The sequence below is a fragment of the Drosophila navojoa genome, chromosome 4 (assembly GCF_054131105.1).
Source record: "Drosophila navojoa isolate 15081-1374.11 chromosome 4, UAZ_NAV_1.0, whole genome shotgun sequence".
NCBI lineage: Eukaryota > Metazoa > Arthropoda > Insecta > Diptera > Drosophilidae > Drosophila > Drosophila navojoa.
Genome location: NC_142892.1, coordinates 3,557,852 through 3,581,253, shown reverse-complemented (window position 1 = coordinate 3,581,253; position 23,402 = coordinate 3,557,852). Strand labels below are relative to the sequence as shown.

At 36.3% G+C, this 23,402-nt stretch overlaps 1 protein-coding gene across 1 annotated transcript in view; it reads left to right on the top strand.

Moving 5' to 3' along the window:
* Positions 1-22: 22 nt before the first annotated feature.
* Positions 23-23,402, top strand: part of Tie (Tie-like receptor tyrosine kinase) — a 29,081-nt gene continuing 5,701 nt past the window's right edge. Inside the window, 4 exon segments of the mRNA XM_030391081.2 lie at positions 23-1,070; positions 12,114-12,709; positions 12,711-12,768; positions 12,771-12,830. Coding sequence (XP_030246941.2) covers positions 12,503-12,709; positions 12,711-12,768; positions 12,771-12,830 — 325 coding nt within the window. The 5' untranslated portion in view covers positions 23-1,070; positions 12,114-12,502.

Below are 23,402 nucleotides of genomic sequence, written 5' to 3'. Positions count from 1 at the left end.
AGTGCAAAGCGCAGCACCGACGGCACACCTGCTTCGGCGCTCAGTCGACACGCGCAGCTTGTGGCCAACAGTTGGAAAAACGTGGAACGCGCGCTGCTTATTTTTTGTACGCCCACCCCTCCCACCTAAGCAAACGCCAGCGCAACGAGACCGAACGGTAGCGGCCGATAGAAAGACAGAGAAAGAGAGATAGAGAGAGCGCGCAAAGGCAGTGGGCGCGAAGAGTGCGGCAATAACAATTCGTGGGTGCTAAACGCGCGCGCGCAACTGAAAAATTTCACAAAATTCATGAAAATATTTTAGCCAAGAGTTGCGCTAGTGAGTGTTTGTGTGTGTATGTGTTTATGTGTTTATGTGCTGGTATTGGTGTGTTTGAAAAGCGACAACAAAATAAACAAGTGCAATAAGAAAAAAAAAATGCAAAACAGCTAAAGAGTTGAATAGAATTTAACAACAGCAACAACAAGAACAACGAGTTACAAAGTCAACAACAACGACAACAACAACAAACAGCTGTTGTTATTGCTGCGAGTTTGTTTTTGTTACTTTTCGGGCAAAGCTTTAAAGCGGGTCAAATGCATAAATAAATAAATACATGAAACGAAACGAAACGAGATTCAAATCAAACCAAGTGAAGAGTGATACGATGTAAAAATATATATTTAAACGACAAAATACAAATATATATGTATATATGATATAAATATTATATAAAATTCGAGTTATATATATGTATGAAACATGCAAATTTGGTTGCTGTAGTTCAGTCTTCTTTCATTAAATCTTCGCTCACGTCGTGTCTCATACTATCGTCGTACTACCCACTATTGCCATCCCTCTTCCGCTTGGACTAGCTCGAAAGCTCGGCGTAGTACTCAAAGCAGCAAGGCAAAAAGAAAACAAACAAACCAGAAAAAAAAAAACCAAAAAAAACAGAACATCGAGAAGTTCTAATCAGACTGAACTGCTGAACAGCTGGCTGACTGGCGATTCGATTCCCGAAATGCGGCTGCACTTCGGCAGCGGCTCTGTTTTGAACACCTTTTGCGCAGTCACAAATGGCCGCTAAAGTAAGTTAACAACAATCAATTTTTATGGATCGTAAATCCATTATCTAACTGACATTCATATGCATACATACACACACATGCAAACATACATATGTATGTATATGTTATCGAGTAGCTGCTGTACCTGTCTCTGCAACTCTATCGGCACACATGTATATCTGTATCTGTATCTGGCTAACCGCAAAATTTAAAACTGTGTGAGGCTTAGTTTTGTTTTTGTGCTTTTTGCTTTTTGGTTCTCACGCCAAGCAGAAAGTCCAAAAAAACAAAAAAGTGAACACAAAAAAAAAATCAAAGACGGGGCACCTTTGAACTTTAAAACGGGAGTGCAAAATGCAAACAGTCATCAATGAGCCAAGCACTCGAATAGGAAAAAACAACCGCAACAACAACAACAACAGCAACAACACGAATGGCACAGAGTGGCCATAGAAAAAGGTTTCGAGAAAAACCAACTGTAAAAACGCCGACATCTGCACAGTGGTGCGAAATGTACTAGAAATTTACAGAAATTTATGCAGAATTTTTATGCATTTATGCAAAATGCAATAGAAATAGAGATACACTTAAAGAAAGAAATAAAATAAGCCCAATGCTGAAAATTAACTGAAAAATAAATATATATTTTATTAATTTAAAATTTGGAAGGGCAGACCTATGAATATTAAAGTGATCGAAGCTTTAAAACAAACTAATAATCTGATGCACATATATAATATATATTTCCTTAAATAACTTACAGCTTGAAATTGTATAATACAAATTTATTTATAGATTCTAACTGCAAAAATTATTATTAGTATTATACATACCCTATTCGTATCTCTTATAACAGTTTGCTAAACTTACGCTTAATCAAGTTGTCAAGGCAATTTGTTAAACTAGCGCTTAAATTCCATCATATGAGATGACTTGAATATTTTATAAGTAGAGAATATATATGTATATATAGTATATATAGTATTTTCTAGTTTTTACATGCATATACGTAAACTGTAATAGATAAACTTAATTTATTAGACAAGTGCTCTTAGTTTATGGCATATTTAGCTAGCACATCGATTATAAGGCTAAGGGCTTAAGAGATAAAGTAAATATTGTATGATAGAGACTAAACTTTTTGTGAGAATATATGGTAATCGATCAATATTTTAATTTCGTTAAACTTAAAACTAAATTAATATTAATATAGACTAGTATTTTATGAATATATATAAAGAAATGAAATTATGATAAGGGCATGCCTGTGATTATGATATGTGGCTGTAAATATGATCGTAATATCCTTAAAATTATAGTAGGACCATTATTATTATCTAACGTATAGGGCTGTAAATATTTTAAATATCTTTATCGTGCCGCTCTTAGAAGTATCTTTAAGGTTTGTTTGATATTTGGTAAATCTTTCATCATATACTTTAACCTTTAAACTACTATTATTTTATTTTCTTTGAGCTTGTATATTATATTCAACAAATCTTCCTCTACCTTTGCTGTCAACTTAATCTGGTTCTATATTAACTTTTCTTATACTAACACTAATTACTCTAGATGTTCAATATTCAACAGTAAAAAGTAATACGCGCCAAGTGCATCAAGTTCATTCCAGTTCTTCTTGTCTCAAATCACAGACAGAGATAATCGTCAGCTCTAATGGGCTGCTCTTTGACCTACAAAAAAAGTGCAACTGTTAAAATGTTAATTGCGTTCAGCCATGTGGGATTCGAACCACGGTTCGCACTGATTGCATTTTGCGTGGCCCATGCCCAAGTCCGAGCTGCGAGCTGCGAGCTGGGCATGTGGACGACTAAACAGAGTTGCACTTGTTGCTCGAACTGGTTTTGCATTAATATTTGTTGTTGTTGTTGTTGTCATATTGTTATTGTTGTTTTTGTTTTTTATGACTGTCAACATTTTTATTTTTTTAAATGGCGTTTTGCGGCTGCATTTTTCATGTGTTTTCCGGCTGACCTCCGTCTCAATCTGCACGGACCAGTTGCGGCCACTTCTGGGCCATTCTAATTTGTTGTTGTTGTTGTTCGCCTAAACTGGAGCATTTACTTCGGTATTAGCCAAAGGTTAGGGTTCACTCTTATTGGTTTTCAGCAGCTGCCACGCCTACAAAAAATGATTTAAATGTTAGCAACTTGTTGAACATCGAAAACAAGATGGGTGAGAATGTCTCTACTGACTGCAGAATACCCGGCTAGACTTATGAAAAAAACCAACAAGTTTCTATATAGAATGCGCCAAAGGTTAATCTATTAGGCACTTGAACTCCCTGCAAATATAATTGATTGCAGCTCTAAAATAGTGGAAGTTAGAGTTGGACTTGTCACGTCCCTCAGTTGACTTTATATTTGTCATTTTTCAATTTATTCATGGAAGCGATCTATAGATCTATTTGGTGTTTCCAAAGGTTCTTTACAATTTCCACAGCCTCACTATAAGTCTTGACATTATTTACGAGTCGCCTATATCTAGAGAAGTTTATATAGATTGCAAATTTCAAGTCTATAGAGTTCAGCTCATTTGTCCTAAAACAGGGCTCTACATACATATATAATATTACTTCATATTGTCATCTCATCAGGTTTCACAAAAGCCAATATGCCTGCGAACGAGTGTTAAAATCTGAATTTATGATCAGAGATGTAAACAGTAAAGCTAGTAATGGAAACTGTGTGAACCGTTGTGAACAAAATTGAAAAGTTGTTTGGCCATAACCATAAAAACGGTGGCAATTCGATACGGCCAACAGCGAGTAAGGGAGACAGAGCGTGGGAGCTAGAGGGAGAGAGAGAGAGATACGACTTCAACAATTGGTTAACTATTAGCTGTTAACAGTAAAAATTGTTAACTGCAATAAAACGGATCAGTCAATGCAAAGGCAACCGGACACCAGATCTCAATGATGCTTAATTGTGGTTTGTTGTTCACTGTTGCTGGTTGTTGGTTGTTGGTTGTTGTTGTTGTTGTCAGTCAATGGAGCATTAAGTTGCATTTAGTTGCGCGTCTGTACATCTGCGTGTTGCCATTATGCAACAGCAACAACAGCAGCAGCAGCAACAGCAGCAGCAACTGCAACTGCAACTGCACCATTTCAGGGACATGAAGAGTCGATGCTGTTATACGAGAGTTGTTTAATGAAAAGAAAATTGTTGATGACTTTTTGGTAAGATGAAGTAAACTGGCTCTTGCGTTGTGATGCCTTATATATAACGTATACGCAGACTATATATATATGTCTGCATACTTTTTCATGTATATTCATTCATGTGCGCCTTTTCCGCTGAAAATGTGGAAAGTTTTGTATATTTTCACCAGGCAAAACTGAAGCAGGTTAAAGCAATGTCTAAAATTGTTTTATAATCGAGTTAGAAAGGTAGAGGTTGCATATCGAAGTATGTTTTAAAACATGTTCCTAGTCAAAATGTTTTGAATTGGCTTAAAATAAAAGAACTTTTGAAGAAACTTTATACCAAGACTTGAAATAACTGTGAAAGTTCCATTAAAAATAGTATTAAAATAGTAAAAATATTTCAAGGTATAGTCGATTTTTGAATCTTTCATCCCATAGATTAGCTCATCTGTCTATCTATCCTTTCATCAACATATAAATATGTAAATATATCATATACATATTTATATATTTAACTTCAATTTCATATTTCATTTGGCGTTCGCAGAACAAGTTCATAATTTTGTTCTCGATAACCTCAATCAATTTACTAATAACGATTATTATCGATAATTTGCTTTGACTCTTAAGCCAAATTCAAACATTCAAACTAAGCACCAATTTACTGAAAACATAGATTATGGAATAAGATTATGAATTCAGTTCCTAAATAGAATTTCACGTATTTCTTGAAGAGTAGACAAGAAATGATTTCAACTAATTAAGACGTCAGCTTTGATACAAACAAAAATTTGATTATCATATTCATTCATATATATTTTTGGTTTTACATAAGCCTCAAGATTCTTCCAAAGTTCGTTAAATTACTAATTATGTATAATTATGATGTTCATTGAAATGCTTTGAAAGTGTTTTTCATGAACTCTTGACTTAAAGCAACAAAATTGAATTGCTGAAGTAAGAAATATACATATATATGGATATTTTTTTTGTGTAAATTGTGCTTTGATTAGGCTTTAGCTTTAGATTTTAAGTAGAGTTCCGGGTTGAATATAGCTGTGCAGCCTTGACTTTTGAGTAACGTAATTTCAGTTGCACTATTTATAAATCTAATCTATGCTAATGACTGTTAATTGCAACGATGTTTGCATTGGCCAACAGTTGAATATAATTGAAACCAGTTTGGAAGCCTCTTAAACTCTTCCTCAAATTGCCATTCGATTCAAAAGTCAAACAAATCTCGACATCTTTCGTTGGCTTAACTTTTGTTTTGTGTGTTAACAATAACGGCAAAGCAAACTGCACTTTCCACACTTTTGCACAAGCCGGACTTGTGCAACGGCTGAAAAAAAAGCATTGCAAATCAATCGACTGCAATTTGTCTGAGAGGTGAAAAAAAAAATATAAAATAAATAAAATAGCGCGAGAGAGTTAACGTGCCAGCGAGTCATTAAGTCAAATGCAAAGCAATTGAAACGGGATGCGACTAGCTAACTGGGCTAACAGCGATAATGGCCAAATGGCAAAGTGATAAAGTGCAAGTGCTGTATTATAACGGATTTATAGAAACTGATGCGAGGGTGGCTTGCAAAGTTATCGAAATCTAGATGATGAGTGATGGAGGTTTATTAGGAGGGGTTAAGGATATTCAGATTTCAGATTTTGGATTGGATTTGCTGAATGATAGCGAGATTAACTAGAAAAGAATGAGAGAGTAGTTTGAAAAGTCTCTGAGATTGGTCTGCAAGTATGAAAGAAGGCTTCATGAGTGCTAAAGTGGGGAATACCAGACTGATTGATGATAGAGAGTTTTGATTCCAATATGTGCTCAAGCTAGAACTTCAGCTAGATATTCATTTTAGTAGAGCTACTGAAAAAGTGACAGATGTTGTAGAACAAAATATAGAAACCAGATCTTTGGCTAATATAGATATCAATATCAATGCAAACGCTCTGGCTTGCATTGGCAATTTTATGGTATAAGATTATAATTATTTACATACAAATATACTTTTCATAAACTTCTTAAGCTGCCCTGTGAAATAGTTTGTCTCAGTTGTTTTATTTGCTGCATTATGTTGTTTGCTTTTTTCTCTGCCTTTATATCAATCCCATGCTATATACGCCGAGTCGATAATACACTTGTCTAATCTGTGAGGCATTCCAGCTGTGAGTGTGCCAGCGTCTCTGCGTGGGTTTTCATTTCAATTTCTGTGGAATTTCTAGACGCCATTGCATGAGTCAGTTGCCGTAGTTATAGCTGTTGGTGCTGCTGTAAAATGTTTATAAACAGTCTAAAGCATTGTTTGTGACTGGCAGTGCCATTTGCTTAATTAGTTCAAGCTGCACGTGCCGCGCCCTAAACAAGCAGTTGTTGCGTTCAGTCATATCTATATATATATATTTAGAGGAATTTATAAGCATATTTGCACAAACGATAATAATCAGAGCTCTTTGAAAAACATAAGCCATACTAAAAACCTAATTAAAATAGCTGCAAACAGCTTTCAATTTATTTTAGTTATTTACTTGCCCCTAGTTCAGATTTTATCTAACGCAAAGTCTAGTTAACTAATAGGGGAAATGTACGTTACGTAGTGCACAACAACGTTGTCAACAAAAGAAAATGTGAACTTGTGTTCAACATTGTGATAACAACTTGTTTGACAGACAGATTAGCTAACAGCCACATTGACAGCTGGCTGTGTGTTAGGCAACATGCACAAGTGCATGCTGGCTGTGACAAGAAATTGGCTGAGAATCAATGTGTAACACATTCTGACAGGCAGATCAGCTAACAGAACTGGGTCAAGATCAAGAATTTAGTTTGACAGCAGGTTAAAGTACATGCTAAGAGTAAAATTGAATTAAAATATAACCAAATGATTGTAGCCATGGGAAGTGGGACTAAAATAATATGTAAAGTTTGACAAGCACTTTGACATGCAGTTTAATATAACATTTATCGAAATAATAATATATAAAGTTAATTAAATTCTGTGTCAAATTTCGATATTAAATTTGACAGCAATACATATATGTACAGCACATGATATACTGTTTAATAGCATGCCAAAGTCACTGTTAACTCTGTTGTAAGCCTTAGAAACAATTTGTTAGAATTCCCTTCTAAACAAATGAATTTGTTTTCTACAACATGTTGAAGCGCTTGTCAACTGTGATTCATGTGTGAGAGGGTGTGTGTGTGTGTGTGTCTGTGTGAATTTCATTAGAATGATACGTGTAAATATCCGATACAAATTATAGCTCTCCATGGGGGCAAACATAACAATGGAACTTGGAGCATTCTTACGTGCGCTGCGGCTCGGTTCAGGGTCGATTGAATGCACGATCAGCGAGCGGCAGCAGCAGCGGATATTTGAAGTACAGTGAAGCCCCAGCGCGCTCTCTCTCTCTCTCTCTCACTCTCACACTCGGCTGAATTTATGCATTATTTGTATTATTAAGTTGGGTCTGTGTGTGCTAATATTTGTTCTTCATAATTATTTTATTACCTACGAAAAGGAAGTTGACGACATCTGATGTCGAATATGCCATGCGTGGCTTGAAACTCAAAACAATCGAAACTAAACTAAAAAAAAAAAAAAAAATAAAAATAACAACCTTTGCTACTGCGCTTCACCTTCATGGCTGGCAAATTGTGATTCGTGTTAAACCATATGCATGTATGTATACTTGTCTATAGAATTATTAGCATATTCTTCTAATTGCGCATGTGCTTATGAGCTTAATAATAACTATATTTTGTAATAAGTCGGCGTCGAGGAAGCAGCAGCAGCAGCCAAGTTTTTGTCGGTGCCATTAGATATGCCAGCTAGCTATATATACACACGTATATACCTGTATATATTTCTATAATTAATCTGTTATGTGACTAGTAGCTGTCGGGCTTTCCACAATTAACTGAAAGATGCGACTAAAGTTGTTTGTTTCGAGAAATTTGATCGGTACGAGTTTTGAGAGCTGAGCTAGCTTTATTAGCTTATAAATGGATTAATTACTGTCGATTCACCTTAATGGTTTGTCATGTCTTGTTTGTTCGTTATTTATAATGCTTATGGCTCAGATTAATTTCTAGCATAGTCGATCGATAACAGTTGCAGCTGACTGAATTTATGGGCGACAGAGTCAGCCTCAAGGTGCTGCAGCTCGGTTGATTTGTATTTATTTATTCCCAGGGGATTACAACAGCTTGTTTACATTTGCCATTTGTTTTTAGATATCACTATTATTATTATTATACCTCTTTTTTTATTTTGGCTGATCAAATTGTATTGATATTGAATAAACATTTCAGTGCTCGTTTCTCTCCTTCACGATCTCGCATGTTTAATCAGCTGCGGCCCATTGTTCCAGACGAAAGCTGATTTTTGATAAACCCGACTATTTAAGCAGATAAACACACAGAAAAACAGTGAACAAAAATGCTCCGATGTGAAATACCTTTGCAGCTCGACGTGGGCGTTTTTTTGCGTTTTTTTTTTTTTTTGCGTTGACTTTGTCATAAGTTTTTGCCTTTGCTGGCTCTCAACTGATTCTTTCCCAGTGCGCACTTAATCAGGCAAACAATCAAATTACTTCAAATTCAAAGTCATCCAATTGTCGGGCACTTCAGATTTGTTCTGCTCGCTCTTGACGTTGATTGAGCTTCGATCTGCCATGTTTTCCAGCTGCCATTCAAAGGCAGCCGTTGCCATTGCCCAACAGCTCAAGCAGCCCAAAAATACATATATACACATATACATATATATATGTATAATTTGTCTAAGCCACAACGCGGAGCTTCGCATTTTGGGTCCGTGTTCGTTGTAAACTTATTGCGCGCATGTTTTTAAGTTTAGAACGCTGATGTTATAAACAAATTAAGAATCAGTAAAAAAAAATTAAGAAAAAACCGAAGTAAAATAAACAAGTAACAAGATATGTCTGATCGACCATGAGATGCCCTGTGTGTGAAAGGGATTTATGTAGAAATTACATATATACAAAAGGGCAGCTTAATTAAAGATTTTTTTTTTTTTTTTAATATATAAATGAATGTAAAATAATATAGAATTTTTTAAAAATATATTTTTAAGGAATGAAAAATTTTGCAGGAATAACTTTCTTTTGATTGAACTGTTACAAAAATATTTATAAAATTATATACATATGTGGCTATAAAATAATATATTTTTATTATAATATTTAATACTCTTATAAGTCTTTAAACTTATTTAGAAATGTTGGCAGTATCAAAGATTTAGGGTTTGTTTAAAATTTAAATTTTGTTATCCTATGGAAATTTATAGAAAATGCATCAAAAACTTTCATTTGGTTCTTATATACCGCCAGAAGCTCGCTTTATAGTCGCTTGTCCTCCTACCGCCTCTTATATAGCCTATATCAATTCGTTCTTCAAAATCTACAGGGTATCCTAAAAAACCAATTACGAATGTAAAAAAAATGGCTTTGGCTTTCTTATAATTAAGCTGCGAATATATGTACATATATATAGATTTATCTATATACTATATACACATCATCTTCTTCTCTTCATACTCTAATGGGCAGAAAATGAAAAAAACAAAAATAATTTGAAATTTAATAATACCCTTCATATACGCAGCAAAAATATGATATGCTGGCCATTATAATTAGGGAGATGTTGGGAGTGTGTGCGCTTTGGTTCGTCTGTCATGCAAATCTCTGTCTTTTGCAGGCCAGCATCCTGCTTGAGCTTCGCTTCTCTGTTTCTATACTAATTCGATGCTACGATTAATCATTCTATGGAGTAGGCACTAAAAATCGTTGTCATTCTGGGCGTACATTGAACTTTTGGGTTCTGCTTTTCGCCGGGGCTGTGAAAGGCTTTTGATTAATGTAAGCGTCGTGGCCAAAGATAGAAATGCCACATAATTCGTGGTAGGCAATGCTAATGCTAATGAGTTTTGGCTTTGGCTTTGGCTTTGGCTTCTTCTGCTTTTGGTGCTGCTGCGCATCAGCATGACAATTGAAATAGATTGTCATAAAAATATGTATATTGTTAGCTATCAAATATTTTGGCTTTACGCATTACGCAAAATGGGGCGTGGCAGCCAGCGAACTGCATTTTATGAACCGAAAAATTGTAATAAAATAAAATAAAGGAAAGAAAAAACCAAAGTGAAATTTGCCAACGTAATTTTGCGCAAGTTAAACAATTTGTTGCTGTTGCCTTTTAATTGATTTCTCGACAGGCAATGACATACATTGCCATAAAGCAAACGATTTGCTTTTATACATATAGTATATATTTATATATATATATATATATATATATATGCATATGGTGGCTTATGCCTATTTAATGCCAAAGCAACTGTCAGGCGCCATGCACAACTGGGCGTATGCGTGTGTTTTCTGTTTGTTATTTTGAATTTGTTTCGTTATTTTTATGTTTTATTGAGCCGACCTCAGTTATCACTCTTACTTAATGTGACTTATAATGATGTGTTCATATGCCACGCTCCGATGGCCAATGGGTCGTCGCGTATCGCTCGCAGACAAGGCAACTGACACAGCATTGAGACGGTCTGTGCGTTAACTGCAACTAGGCTGAATACCATATATACTTTATATACGTATGGATATGTGAATATATCTGAATTTCCACATCTTGCTTAACGCCAGTTGGGAAATGATGTCTACAGCTATAAACTATAGTATTTAGCTAATGTAGACATTGACTTGGTTTCGTTCAAATTAGCTAATTTTAATAGTTGTCTTCGGTTCGAGTTTGACTTCTCATCAATAACAATATGAATAGTATGCTCTACTTATTATATAAAGTTGGAAATAGTAGTACTAGTAGGTAAACCAGAGCTCAAATGGGAATTGAAGTTGCAATAGGAGTAGAATAGAAAAGTGTAGTTGTTGAAGATGAAATGGGAGTAGAATATAAAAGAGTAGTACTTGAAGATGAACTAGGAGTAGTATAAAAAAGATTCTTAGCTAAAGATAAAATAGGAGTAGAGTATAGGGGAGTAGAAGTGGATATGAAATAGGAGTAGATTATAAAATAGTAGTAGTTGAAGATGAAATAGGAGTAGGATAAAAAAGATTAGTAGCTGAAGATAAAATAGGAGTAGAATATAAAGGAGTAATAGGTAGGAATATAGAGGAGTAGTAGTTGAAGATGAAATAGGAGTAAATTATGAAGAAGTAGTTATTGAAGATGAAATTGAAGTAGAATATAAAGGAGTAGTAGTTGAAGATGAAATAGGAGTAGATTATAAAATAGTAGTAGTTGAAGATGAAATAGGAGTAGATTATAAAATAGTAGTAACTAACATGAAATAGGAGTAGATTATAAAATAGTAGTAACTAACATGAAATAGGAGTAGAATAGAAAAGATTAGAAGCTGTAGATAAAATAGGTGTTCTAATGCGAAATAGTATGAAAAATATTAGTAAGTATAACTTCATGAATTAGATGTAGTAGTAGAGTACTATAGTAGTAGATTCTCTTACGCAGCAATAGCAATCAATATAAAGAGAATATGAATATCAGCACTAAAAGTGTGGGAGTAGCTTTACTTGTTGGTAGTATTTACTACGAATAGCGCCGCTTACCTTAATCAAGTCTTCTGCAATCCTTAATAATATATAGTGTAAGTACACGTGATAAACTGTAATTGAATTTCTTAAAATTGGGCTAGTTTATAAGCTCGTATTCCCACTTATGCATATTCTGTTGAAATCCCCAACTATTATATACTTATGTGTGTGGGCAAGTCTTAAGATATGATTAGCATGGCGTGCTTTCTAGCGTCTAACGGCTAGTTAAGTGGAGTATTACAAATCTCTTGAATTTCACTAATTTGATATTCGCTTTTCTTTAAATTTCCGACTATTTGCAGCAACAGCAGCAGCAAGGCGTACGATTTCCCAAGGCAGCAGCACAGATAAGTCGCCAGCAAGACTTGAATTATTGCACGCAACAGCAACAGCAAAAGCAGCAGCAGAAGGAAGAGGCAGCAGTTACTGCAACTGCAACTGCCACAGCAACCGCAAGACGCACACATTGCAACGCAGCTTCGGCAAACAATTGTGGAAAAGTGTGCAAACGAACAATAGAAACTAGATAGAAAATCAGCAAAAGCAAAAGCAATAGCAATAGCCAAACCAAATCCGAGCCTAAAACGGAGCAACAGGCAACAGTGCAGCGTGCAACGTGCAACATATATACATAATATATATATATAGATATAATTTAGTATTTTTTTTTTTGGTATATGCTTCGCTAACGATGTCGTTGATGGAAATTCATCGAAGCAATGAATCATTTTGGCGTCGCGGATCGTACATGTTGCTGCTGCTGCTGCTAGTGGCATTGTCATTGCTGTTGCAAGTAGAGGCAGCAACAACAGCGTCAACAGCCAGCGAAACGCAAACGAGTGCAACTAATGGTGCAATTAGACAGCAGCAGGGGGCAGACGTGCAACAAGACAATGTAACAGCAACAGCAGAAGCAGCAGCAACAGCAGCAGCAGCAACTGCAGCGGCAGCAACAATTGCTGGCAGCGAAAGCCAAATGCCAGGCAATTCAGCAGAAATTTTGAGCGCCGGAGATGTGGGTAAGTTTTCCTATATTGCACATACGCTAGATAGACAATAGATCAGCTGCGCCCCTTTGGCGCACAACAACAGAAAACACGGCGGAAAAATTATGCGCTCGCATTTGGGAAAATTGGCCAAAACGAGCCGAAATAAATCTATGCCAATTATTGACCAACTGCCAGCAGCAACAGCCAGCAACAACAGCAAAACAACCGCAACGCAGCTTGGCCAACAGTCCCAGTTGGCTGCCAGACATAAAACAGCGATCCAAAAAAAAAAAACACTAAACAATTGGCCAGCAGAAGAGGCAACTACAACAACAACTACAACAACTTGCATTGGCTAATCTTACTTCGTTGTTGTTGCACAGAAAACGTCGTCATATCGTGTCTATAGCTGAGCCATATTCATAAGCCTTTAGCTCTTTAGAGACAGCTAGGGTTATTTATCTAATCTATATATTGATTTATGCTCAAATTCAATTTGCTATACGTATATGTTTAGCTTAAGTTATAGATAATCCATTTATATATATATATATATATATCTAGATTGTTGATTTATCTCTTTATATCTGTATCATTTCACCTTTTCAAATGGAATGAAATGGGATGTGTTCAATATATGATATATTTATTATTCTGTATAGATAGACAGTAGGTTTGTTTATCTATATATTCATATGTCTTAGCCGCTCTCTACTTCTAACTGTGACACTATATACGCCTTAACAGCTAGCAAACATCATTTCTATATACAATATAATTTCTTTAGAAAGTCGATATAAGAGTTGAGCAAAAAGTTCATAGAAACTTACTTCAGTTTAACTATTTATCTAAAAAGTTCTCTTCTTTCTACTACTCATTATCTATGCTGCTCGCCATCTCTTTAGCATCTTTCTTTAACTATTCATCTACTTTTACATACAAAAATCTCTCAAACTATTGACAATTATTAAAAACTTAACTTACTCAATGCTTATTTGAATCTACTCCCATATTTTTTCTTTTAATGACTAACTACATATCTATACTATCTATTTATTACATCTCTCTCCCTCTCTCTCTCTCTCTCGACATTTTATGTTTTACTTTATCTACCGATTTATCTAAATTGAAAGCCATCTTCAAACATTTTTACACACAATAATGCAATTCAAGTTATTCATTCCTCAAGTCCATCGCTCCATATATCTATTTATATATCTATTAACAACTCTTATATTCATGACTTCTCTTTTGTTGATCTTGTTTAGAGTCCAACTCGAATTTAGTTTTATCTTGTTTATTTTTGTCCGCTCTTATTAAGTCCAAACAAATTGTTTGCCTCAATGGCTTCGGCATGCTGCAAATAGCCTTCCTTTCCATGCGACGGTCTGTTGCAAGTCAGGCTTTGTCCATGGCGCTCACATAAATATATATAAATGGATATATATATGTATATATGTAGCATCGTTAAATGTTATTTCTATCGAGTATTTCGTATTTTTTTTTTCTTTGTATTTCTTAACAATTATTCGTTAGCCTCACAGCACAGCGTGTGTGGGCGTCAAATGTCAATTGTCTTTGCTGGCTGCTTGAGTGTTTTCTGGCCAGCTTCAACTTGGCTGGTCTTAGCCAGTTAGGCCTAGTTGCCAAGGCCCGCATTATCATTCAACTAAAGTAAAAACCCAGAGAATGAATACAATTATGAGTGCTGCAAGCGAACAGTGCATGACTAGGAGATACCCTGTGTGAAAAGAGTAAAGAGTTGCCGTAAAAAGTTGCAGAATGATTTATAATAAAATCTCGAGATCAGTGTGTGTTATGTGATTAGTTTAGATAAGTTATAATTGCTTTATATATGTAAGAACGAAATGCCCAGCCACAGCGAAATATTCATCCATATATAAAATAGTTCAGATGCTTGTCAAATTTTATGTCTTTTGCTTAAAAGCTGTCCATAGATGAGTCATTGGATTTATCTAAATTGTAAATTCGCTTGGCCAATACAAAGTTATCGACAGCTGTTGATTTGCAATTCCAGCGAAATGATTAATTTATAGTCTCGCCCACAGCGACAACACTTTCCCACAGCAGAGAGAGAGATGTGAAATTGGCTGAACAAAATATTTCATGTCTCTATGCTAATCACGATTGGATAAACGATTAAGGCTCATCTGCTGAGCGTTACATACCGTTATGGTCAACTATTATACTCTCTTCTCAGACTGGGCTACAGTGTATAAATATTTTTTTTTTTATTTTTTTTTCAAAATTAAAATTATAAATTTATGTATGTTTATTCATGAGCCAAACTGTGGGCTCTTTTTTTCGTTTTGATTACGATTTGAATTGTGTTACCCACTCACATTGGGGCTTACATAAACAGGTTGGTGGAGCGCCAAGAGCCAACTAAACAAAAAGTTTAGTGCATTTTGATTATTTTTGTTGGTTTTTTTTTTTTTTTAATGTATGCGCGTTAAAATCTTTGAGTGCTAAGACCAACTTCCTAATCCCCTCGCAGCCCCCGGCAATGAATGCGCATTTTTGAGGTTTCTTTATTTTTTATTTTATTGTGTCTGTTGGGAAGCGCCGCTTTGTTACGAAATGCAGTTCTTCAGGTCTTTTTGTAGGTGTCGCTTGGCTACTCGATGCCCAGCACAAAAAAAAAAAAAAAAAAAAATCCTCAACATACATAAATATCAATATTTGGTGTTATCTTCTCGCTCTCGCTCACAGCCTCTCTATTTGCTGCCTGGCTCTTGACTCTCGGCGCTTGGCTGTGTGTTTGCTCATTATTGTTACCTGTTACCTGTTACCTGTTACCTGCTGCTCGTCCGTCATGTGCGTTCATTGCGTAATCCGACACATTTATCAGCCAGCCTCAGTCAGCCCCAGCCGCGCAGTCGAGCAGAGGAGCGCCGAGCGCCGAATCGAACAAAAAGTCACAACATACAAAGCCACAGCATGCTGTAGTCAGTCGACCAACTAGGCTAAGCCAAGTGCAGCATCGGCAGCAGCGTCTGCTTCAGCTGCAGCTCTCGCTCGTTCGCACAGCCTGGCGTATGCGCAATGTGGGCGTTCTGCCACATGCAACTCATACGACTCGTATGCTCGCATAGCTGAGGCTGTTTGCTTCTCTCTTTCTCTTCTTTTTTTTTGTTATTATTTTTCTGCTGCACTTAACTGGGTGTAGCTAAGCACAAACACAAACTCACACAGGCATGCTTAATTATATACAGTATGTGTGTGTGTGTGTGTGTGTGTGTGTGTGTTTGTCTGCTTATGATTCATTGTTTTCGGTCATTACTCAAAAACAAAAGAGCCAGCAAAATAAGAGAACTGTCTGGCTAGGGATTACTAAGGACTAGAAATACCCTCTATGCATGTACAAAGTGCGAAAAGAAATGGGACCTGAGGCAGATGACTTACATAAATAAATAGAAATATAAATAAATATGTAGAAGACTGTTTAATATATCATTTATTTATATCATTTAATGATTTTATCAACAGAATCACATCAGAATCATTTTTTTATATTATTATTTTTCATTATGAAATGGAACTTTATTCATGTGAGGGATTATTTAATTTTTGAGCGGAAAATCGAAAATGGAAAGAAAATAAACATCTCTCGGCTAGTCTATAAAGTATGCTTTAGCCATGTATACAAGACACATATTTTTATATACATTGTTTTTATTATTTTTATTCAATACCCAAAGTCACATTCAATACGTAACATATTTCGTGACAAGCTGATAATACCCGCTACATGATTGCAGTTGTTGTTTCTGCTACTGTTGCTGCTGCTGCTGCTGCTGCACATTACGTGCTTGAAGTACTAGCTAAAATGATTTACACTCTAAGCCCTACACAGCCCCTCCCCCACTACGTAATTGGGTAAATATTTGCTTTGAGCATCTCTTGCAGCCACTGCCGGGTTACGTATTGCTTGTTGTTGTTGTTGTTGCTGATGATGTTTGCCAGCTGTCAAGAAACAAATATTCAATAATAATATTATTTTATTTATTGTTGACTTAACAGATTGGAAATGAGTTTAGGTCTAGCCGGGCTGTAGGGAAAGTTCATGTTTGACTTGATGTTGCAACTTTCCAAGAGTTTTTCGAAAAGAAAAAACCTTTTCTTTTTGGCGTTTCGGCTTTTCCCTTGCGTTTGCTTGCCTTTGCTTTTTCATTGGTTTAAAAGCGCATTTAAAATTATTATTTTTGCGGTTGTTGTCGTTGTCGTTGTTGTTGTTAAAGGAAAAGGAAATGAAACGCGTAATTTGTGTGCGGTTCGCAGCGGCTATTAAAAAAACTGTTGGCGATTTTTTCGTGATTTTTTTTTGTTTTGTGTTTCGCTTGCTTTGCGCTATTTTGTCTTGGCATTCGGTTTTTGTTTCTTTGCTGTTAGTTGTTTACATAAAATGTTTATAATTTCATTTTCATTAGCTAGCGTTGCAAAATGCGGCTAATCAAACGAACAAACTAACGAGCAGTTTATTGAACTTTTGTCATCGACGTGGGTCAATTTTTCCAAATTTTTGCTTTATATCTTTTTTGTTTTTTTTTTTTTTGTTTTTTTGTTTGACTGTGATTAATTAAACGCAGCTGACCCAAAGGCTTATGTAAGCTAGCAGCTTACATGATTTAGTTTGTCTAGGGGGGCCACAAAAGAAAGCAAATGGCCAACTAATGATGCTCAAGCTGCACGCGGGTCGCGGCCGAAAGGGCTACACAAAAAGCAACAACAACATTTCAGCTTTTATTGCGTAAAGCTGTGCAACAAGCTGGTGATGCGAGAGTTGCTGCTGCTGTTGCTGCTGCTCGAAGTTGTTGCCGCTGCTGATGTTGCTGCTGATGACGAGCATGTGACACGCCCCACAGCCATTTGCAACGCCTCAATGCACAACAACAACAGCAGCCAGCAACAACAGCTTCGACTATTGAATACTTTTCAGACCGAGCCAAGCGACTCGCACTGAATTCGTAAAGCCAAAGCCAAAGCCAAAACAAATAAACGGAAGCCTCAAACCCGGGCACAATGCCACCAAAATAAAAAACACAAAAAAACAAAGCTCGGAAAAAATTACGAATAAAAACTTTGCAATTATCCAATGCTGCATTTGTTGTTTGCTGCTCACATTAAACATATATTGTCTGTCAGACGAACAAACAAAAAATAAAAATAAATAAAAAGCGCATTAAAACGCAAGTAAGAACATGTTGGCTGGAGCAGCTAGACTGCACAATACTCGCTCAGTAGAAAAAGAAAATGCTAAATGGTATGAGTTGAGGGAGATGGTAAATCTGAAAAAATTGTGGAAGTTCGATAATCATAGATAGAGAGAGAGATGGATAGATGAAAGGTTAGATAGATGGATAGATAGATAGATAGATAGATAGATAGATAGACAGATAGATAGATAGATAGATAGATAGATGGATAGATAGATAGATAGATAGATAGGTAGATAGGTAGATAGATAGATAGATAGATGGATAGATAGATAGATAGATAGATAGATAGATAGATAGATAGATAGATAGATAGATAGATAGATAGAGATATAGATCCATAGATATGTATATAAATAGGTATATATGTATATATCTACTGATAGATATATAGAAAGATAGACAAGTACTTCTTCGGCTAGGATCTGTTGTTGCTCGACAGCTATAAGTTCTCTGTTCAGCATTCTTTCTTATGCTTAAGAGCTGAGCATTTTTCCCATATTTCTATGCAGAAAACCTTTAAATCACTGAAGCAGTAAAACGCGTGGGCGATGCGACTGCGACTAGAATGTTGACTGGCTATAAACAAATGATGTCGAATGCTGAACAGGGCATGCATTTACTTTTAGCAATAAACTAGTTCTATGACTTTGCTGTAGATGTTAAACATATATCATTCCATATGCCAATCGACCAGTGTTTGTAGTAGTGATATCTTCCTTTTATTTCACAGAGACTTAAATGGGTTCTCTGCTCGTGCAGCTAATTCTACTATGCCTTGAGTAGCATGAAAGTAATTTTCATTCATATAGTTATAAATAACATATGATCTTATTTCCACATTTGAATTGAGCTCTTTCAGATTTTATCAATTGACAACAAACACGAGCACTAATTGCATATTCAGTCGGGTTTTGTATTGTGAAAGACTTAAAGGCTTATCGATATGCCACGCCTGTTGTATGTATGCTGATATAAGCTGATGATGAAGTCATGGTCCATAAAGGATGTCTCAAACTGAATAGGAAATCGAGTACAATGTAAACAAGCCTCATATAATAGACCAAGATCCTATATACCTCCATTGACTCTGTTGTTCAAGTATATCAACTTTACTTCAAAGAGCCAATATACTCCTCTTCACTCTGCTGAGCGCGTATATAAAACGCACCCATTTGATTTAGAGGTCGGTTTTTGTGGAGCAGTTTGGTTTAATTTGAGCGTTTTTTTTTTATGTCAGTTGGGTCAATTTTGGGCTATAAGGGCCACGGCTTTGACTGGCAACCAGGAAACAGTTGGAAACGCCATTAGTTGGCATTTCACGACAACGTTATTTTCTGTAAGCTCTGCTCGATTTCCGCATTGACATCCGCAACGTCTTTTAGTTGCATTTTGCTTTTTATTGTACCTTTGGCATTTCTCTAGCTTTCTCACGTCTGCCACGGCAGCTGTTGTATTTCCTGCATTCAGCTGCACCTAGTGGCAGCCACTAGACCCAGCCAGCTCCACTTTAACTCCTTCTTTAGCAAAATGTCATGCACATGAACTGCCAACTTTGGCAGTGGGGCTGCTGCTGCAGTTGCTTCACTGGAGCGCCGTCTACTCCCACTCTCCTTATCTCTTTCCCTCTCTCTCTCTCTCTCCGTCGATCGTTCGCTGGGCCTGTTCAGTTTTCGCTGCTTTTGGCATTTTGTTGCATGTTTCGATTTCACATTAGAAATGCTTTCGATCGCCCCAACCAAAACGTGTCGTGTGCATTGCGGCGGCGGGAGGCGGCGGCCAGCAAAACGAGTTAATGCCATGAACATGACCAAAGCCGGAGCTGCAACTGAAGTGGTCGACGAAGGCGTAGATGAAGTTGAAGAGAAAGACGAACACGACGGAGACGGAGACGGAGACGGAGACGAAGACGAAGCTGCAGCTGAGTGGCGGGCGGACGGGCAAGGCAGCGACACGCTGTAGGGTGCAGCACTTGAAGAGAAGAAAGAGCTATAGAGAAACAGTTTGGCGTATACCCTGTAAAGGGAGAAAATCATGCATGCGAATCAATAGACATTTATTTATGTAATTTAAAAAATAGCCTAAAATTAGGCATGACTGCTGAGGCCTTCGGCTTTTAGATAGACATAAAACAGTTACTTTGTGTTCGCATTATCCATTCCGTTTATTCATTCTATAGAAATACATCTATTATAATTTCTTTGAAAATCTTTGTATTGTTTGCTGAGAGATTGAAAAGAGTCTGGCAAACATTTTAGCTTTTTTTTTTTCTTAGATGAAAACAAAAAGTTCTGTATGGCTAAAGACATGATTGGCTATAAACACATGTTTATCTACTTTTCAATAACTTTTGTTACGTCTCATGCATACATTTGAGATAGAGCTGCTATCATAAAAGCATATTTATAGCTACTTTGATTCATTTAAAAATCGACAATAAATCAGAGTGCAGAAGTTGAAGTTGAAGAACTTAAGCCATAAAACCAACTGAGATATGCTGAAGAGTATAAGCTGAAATACCTTGAGCTGCCTCATATACCCCGTCACACACTGTTTGATTGCTGGGTATAAAAGAAATTGCAATCCAAAGCAAGCAGCGAGCAAACTGCAACGAAAGCGCGCAGAGAAAGTTTCGCTTTGGCCAAGGCGGCATTTAAAAATTGTATTTATGAGCGGGCTGCAAGGCAAGAAAGCAAAAGTGAAGCCGAAGATGAAACGGGAATTGGAGCTGCGGCAGTCGCCACATGAATTAGCGCAAATGAATTAATGAAAGTTTTACTCAATTTTGCTTTTATTGAATTGTATATCTGCAACCTGAACGCTTTAGATGTGTGCGTGTGTGCCTGTGTGTGTGTGTGTTTGTGTAGCGGAAATGATTCACAATTAGTCACATTTGTTTTGCTCTGCATCTAAAAACAGTTTTAGCTCATAAAGAGCTGGGTTAGCTTTCAGGGCCAAGGCGTGGAAGTCAGGCATTAAATGAACGCTATTCACTTCATAGACTATAGTCTAGCATAGACAGGCATATAGACAAATAGGATTCCATGCAAAGCTAATCAAATGTATTTTTAGTCATTTGCAAACAATACTGAGAGTGAATTAGTATAGATTAATGCTATTGTGCTAAGCGAAAATAGTTAAAACTGAATTAATTCTACTGTAGAACAATGAGTTTTCCTGTACAGTGAAAGCTAGATAAGTGCAAAATTTTAATTTGCTGAAATGTATAAAAATTCCATATTGTATTTTTATATAAGAGAATGAAATAAGAGAAATTTAATACATATATTTTTTTTTAGTTTTTTAATTAAGCTAATTTCAATGTGCAAAAAGCAGAAATTTGTAGACTAAAGTACTTTATTTTATATGGTATATTGTGTGTTTTTTCATTGATTTTTTTTTATTTGAAAAATCGTGTTAGGCTCTGACTATAATAATGAACTATCAAAGCTTTTTTACAGTTTAAAAAATCTCAGAGTTCTTGAGCTTAATTATTTATAAAATATTTTTAAAGAATTTTCCATTGCCTTCTCTCTTTATATTTGAAGTCCAAGAGATCTAACATTTAAGTATTTATACACATTCGTGCTTGCTTCAGTTGACTTCAGTTTCGATGCTTATGTAAAGTTGCCAAATTGTGGGCCAAATGCGAGCCACTCTTCAATTTGTTTTGCCATGTGCAACGTTGCGTATGATTGATATGTGTGTCATATGAATATATGTGTATAAATACATACATATATATAGATAAATACACTTGTTGCATGTCATTTCATAATATTTAATGTGACACCATTAAATAGCTACAAAAATGTTGTCTGTGTGTGTGTGTGTGTTGTTATTGTGTTTGCAATTTTTTCAGTCAGTTTGTCAGTTCGTCAGGTTGTCCATTAGCCAACTGGTAGAACAAACGGCAGCCCACTCGTGTTTGTAATTTATTTCTAATTAAGAGTTCTAAAGAAAAGACATGCGATTCATTCAAGCGACAAGCAATTGTACCTATACACATATATATGTATAAGTTTATATATTATTTATTTTATATATATATAGTCATATAATGAGCACTCAGTTTCGCATTCAATTGCTGGTTTCGCGTAATTCGCAATTAAAACTTGACTTTTATTCTGCCATCAGGCAATGGCTTGGGGCAGCCAAAGGCCGATTCGTGGGAGCCTTGTGGCATTGTCCATGAGCAGATGTAGAACCCGGTCTTAACTGAATGCTCGCCCATTGTGCCAAATTGCCAGCAATTAAATTTCACATCAACAGCCAAAAATTATTATTTTTTTCTTTTTTGCCCGCAAGTCTAAGTAAATATTGGCATTAGTCATGGGATTTAATATACCGCTCTCTATATGTTGTTGTTGTTGTTTTTTGGCATTATGTAAGCACTTGACTTGGCTAAGCTGCTTAGAATTTGTCTGTGCTTTTTTTTTTTTTTTGGCCAAAAACGAATTCTGTTTGAGTTTTGGCTTTAGCGCTTTGTTGACCATTTTGCTGGCTGCGGCGCGGTCGGTTCGCTTGCTCGTTTTGGTTCGCTGCTTCGTGCAGCCGCTGCCCAAAAACAAAATCGTGTCTCTTGGCCAAATTCAAATTAAAATTCCACAGCGCATGCCAAGCAGCAGAGGCAGAGACTGCGCAGCAGAGACAATGCTAGCAGCGACAGCGACAGCGACAGCGACAACAGCATAGCTAATGCCAAAGAAGTTGCGCGGCCAAGTGGATTGACGATTGTCTGACTGCACCACGACAAATGCCGACAAATACACCACCGAGCAACAGCACCACTACCAGCAAAGCAACCACTGCTAAAACAAATACATCGAATTAAGTCGACGACTTTTGATTACTCTCCATTACGCACGAACACAGTCGACTCTAGTCTACATTAGTCTCTTTCTCAAAGTCTACTCTATATAAGAGTATGCTCTTCATCTACTCCATGTCTACAAATGGAGGCTAGCTCTCGACTATACGTCTTTATTTATTCAAATAATTATGAGCATATATGTCTACACTATTTCTCTAATGCCTTATACAGTCACTATAGTCTGTCTCTTCTTCATTTATATTCATTGCCACTCTACTCTTCTTTACTACTACTACTACTCTTCTCTACTCTACTCTACTCTACTTCTCTCTACACTAGGTTATTTTAGGAAAACGTTATTATTGTTAAATTGCTGCCCTATATATTAAGCATATATTTACATGATTTTTGTTATCTCTCTGTCACACTCTCACTTTCTATCTCTATCTGTACTCTCTCTCTCTCTCTTATTCTTCCACTCTCTGTCTCCATCTCCCTCTTTCTCTCTCTTTCTTAAATGCTGTCACCCTTTATCTTTCTATCTCTCTCTCT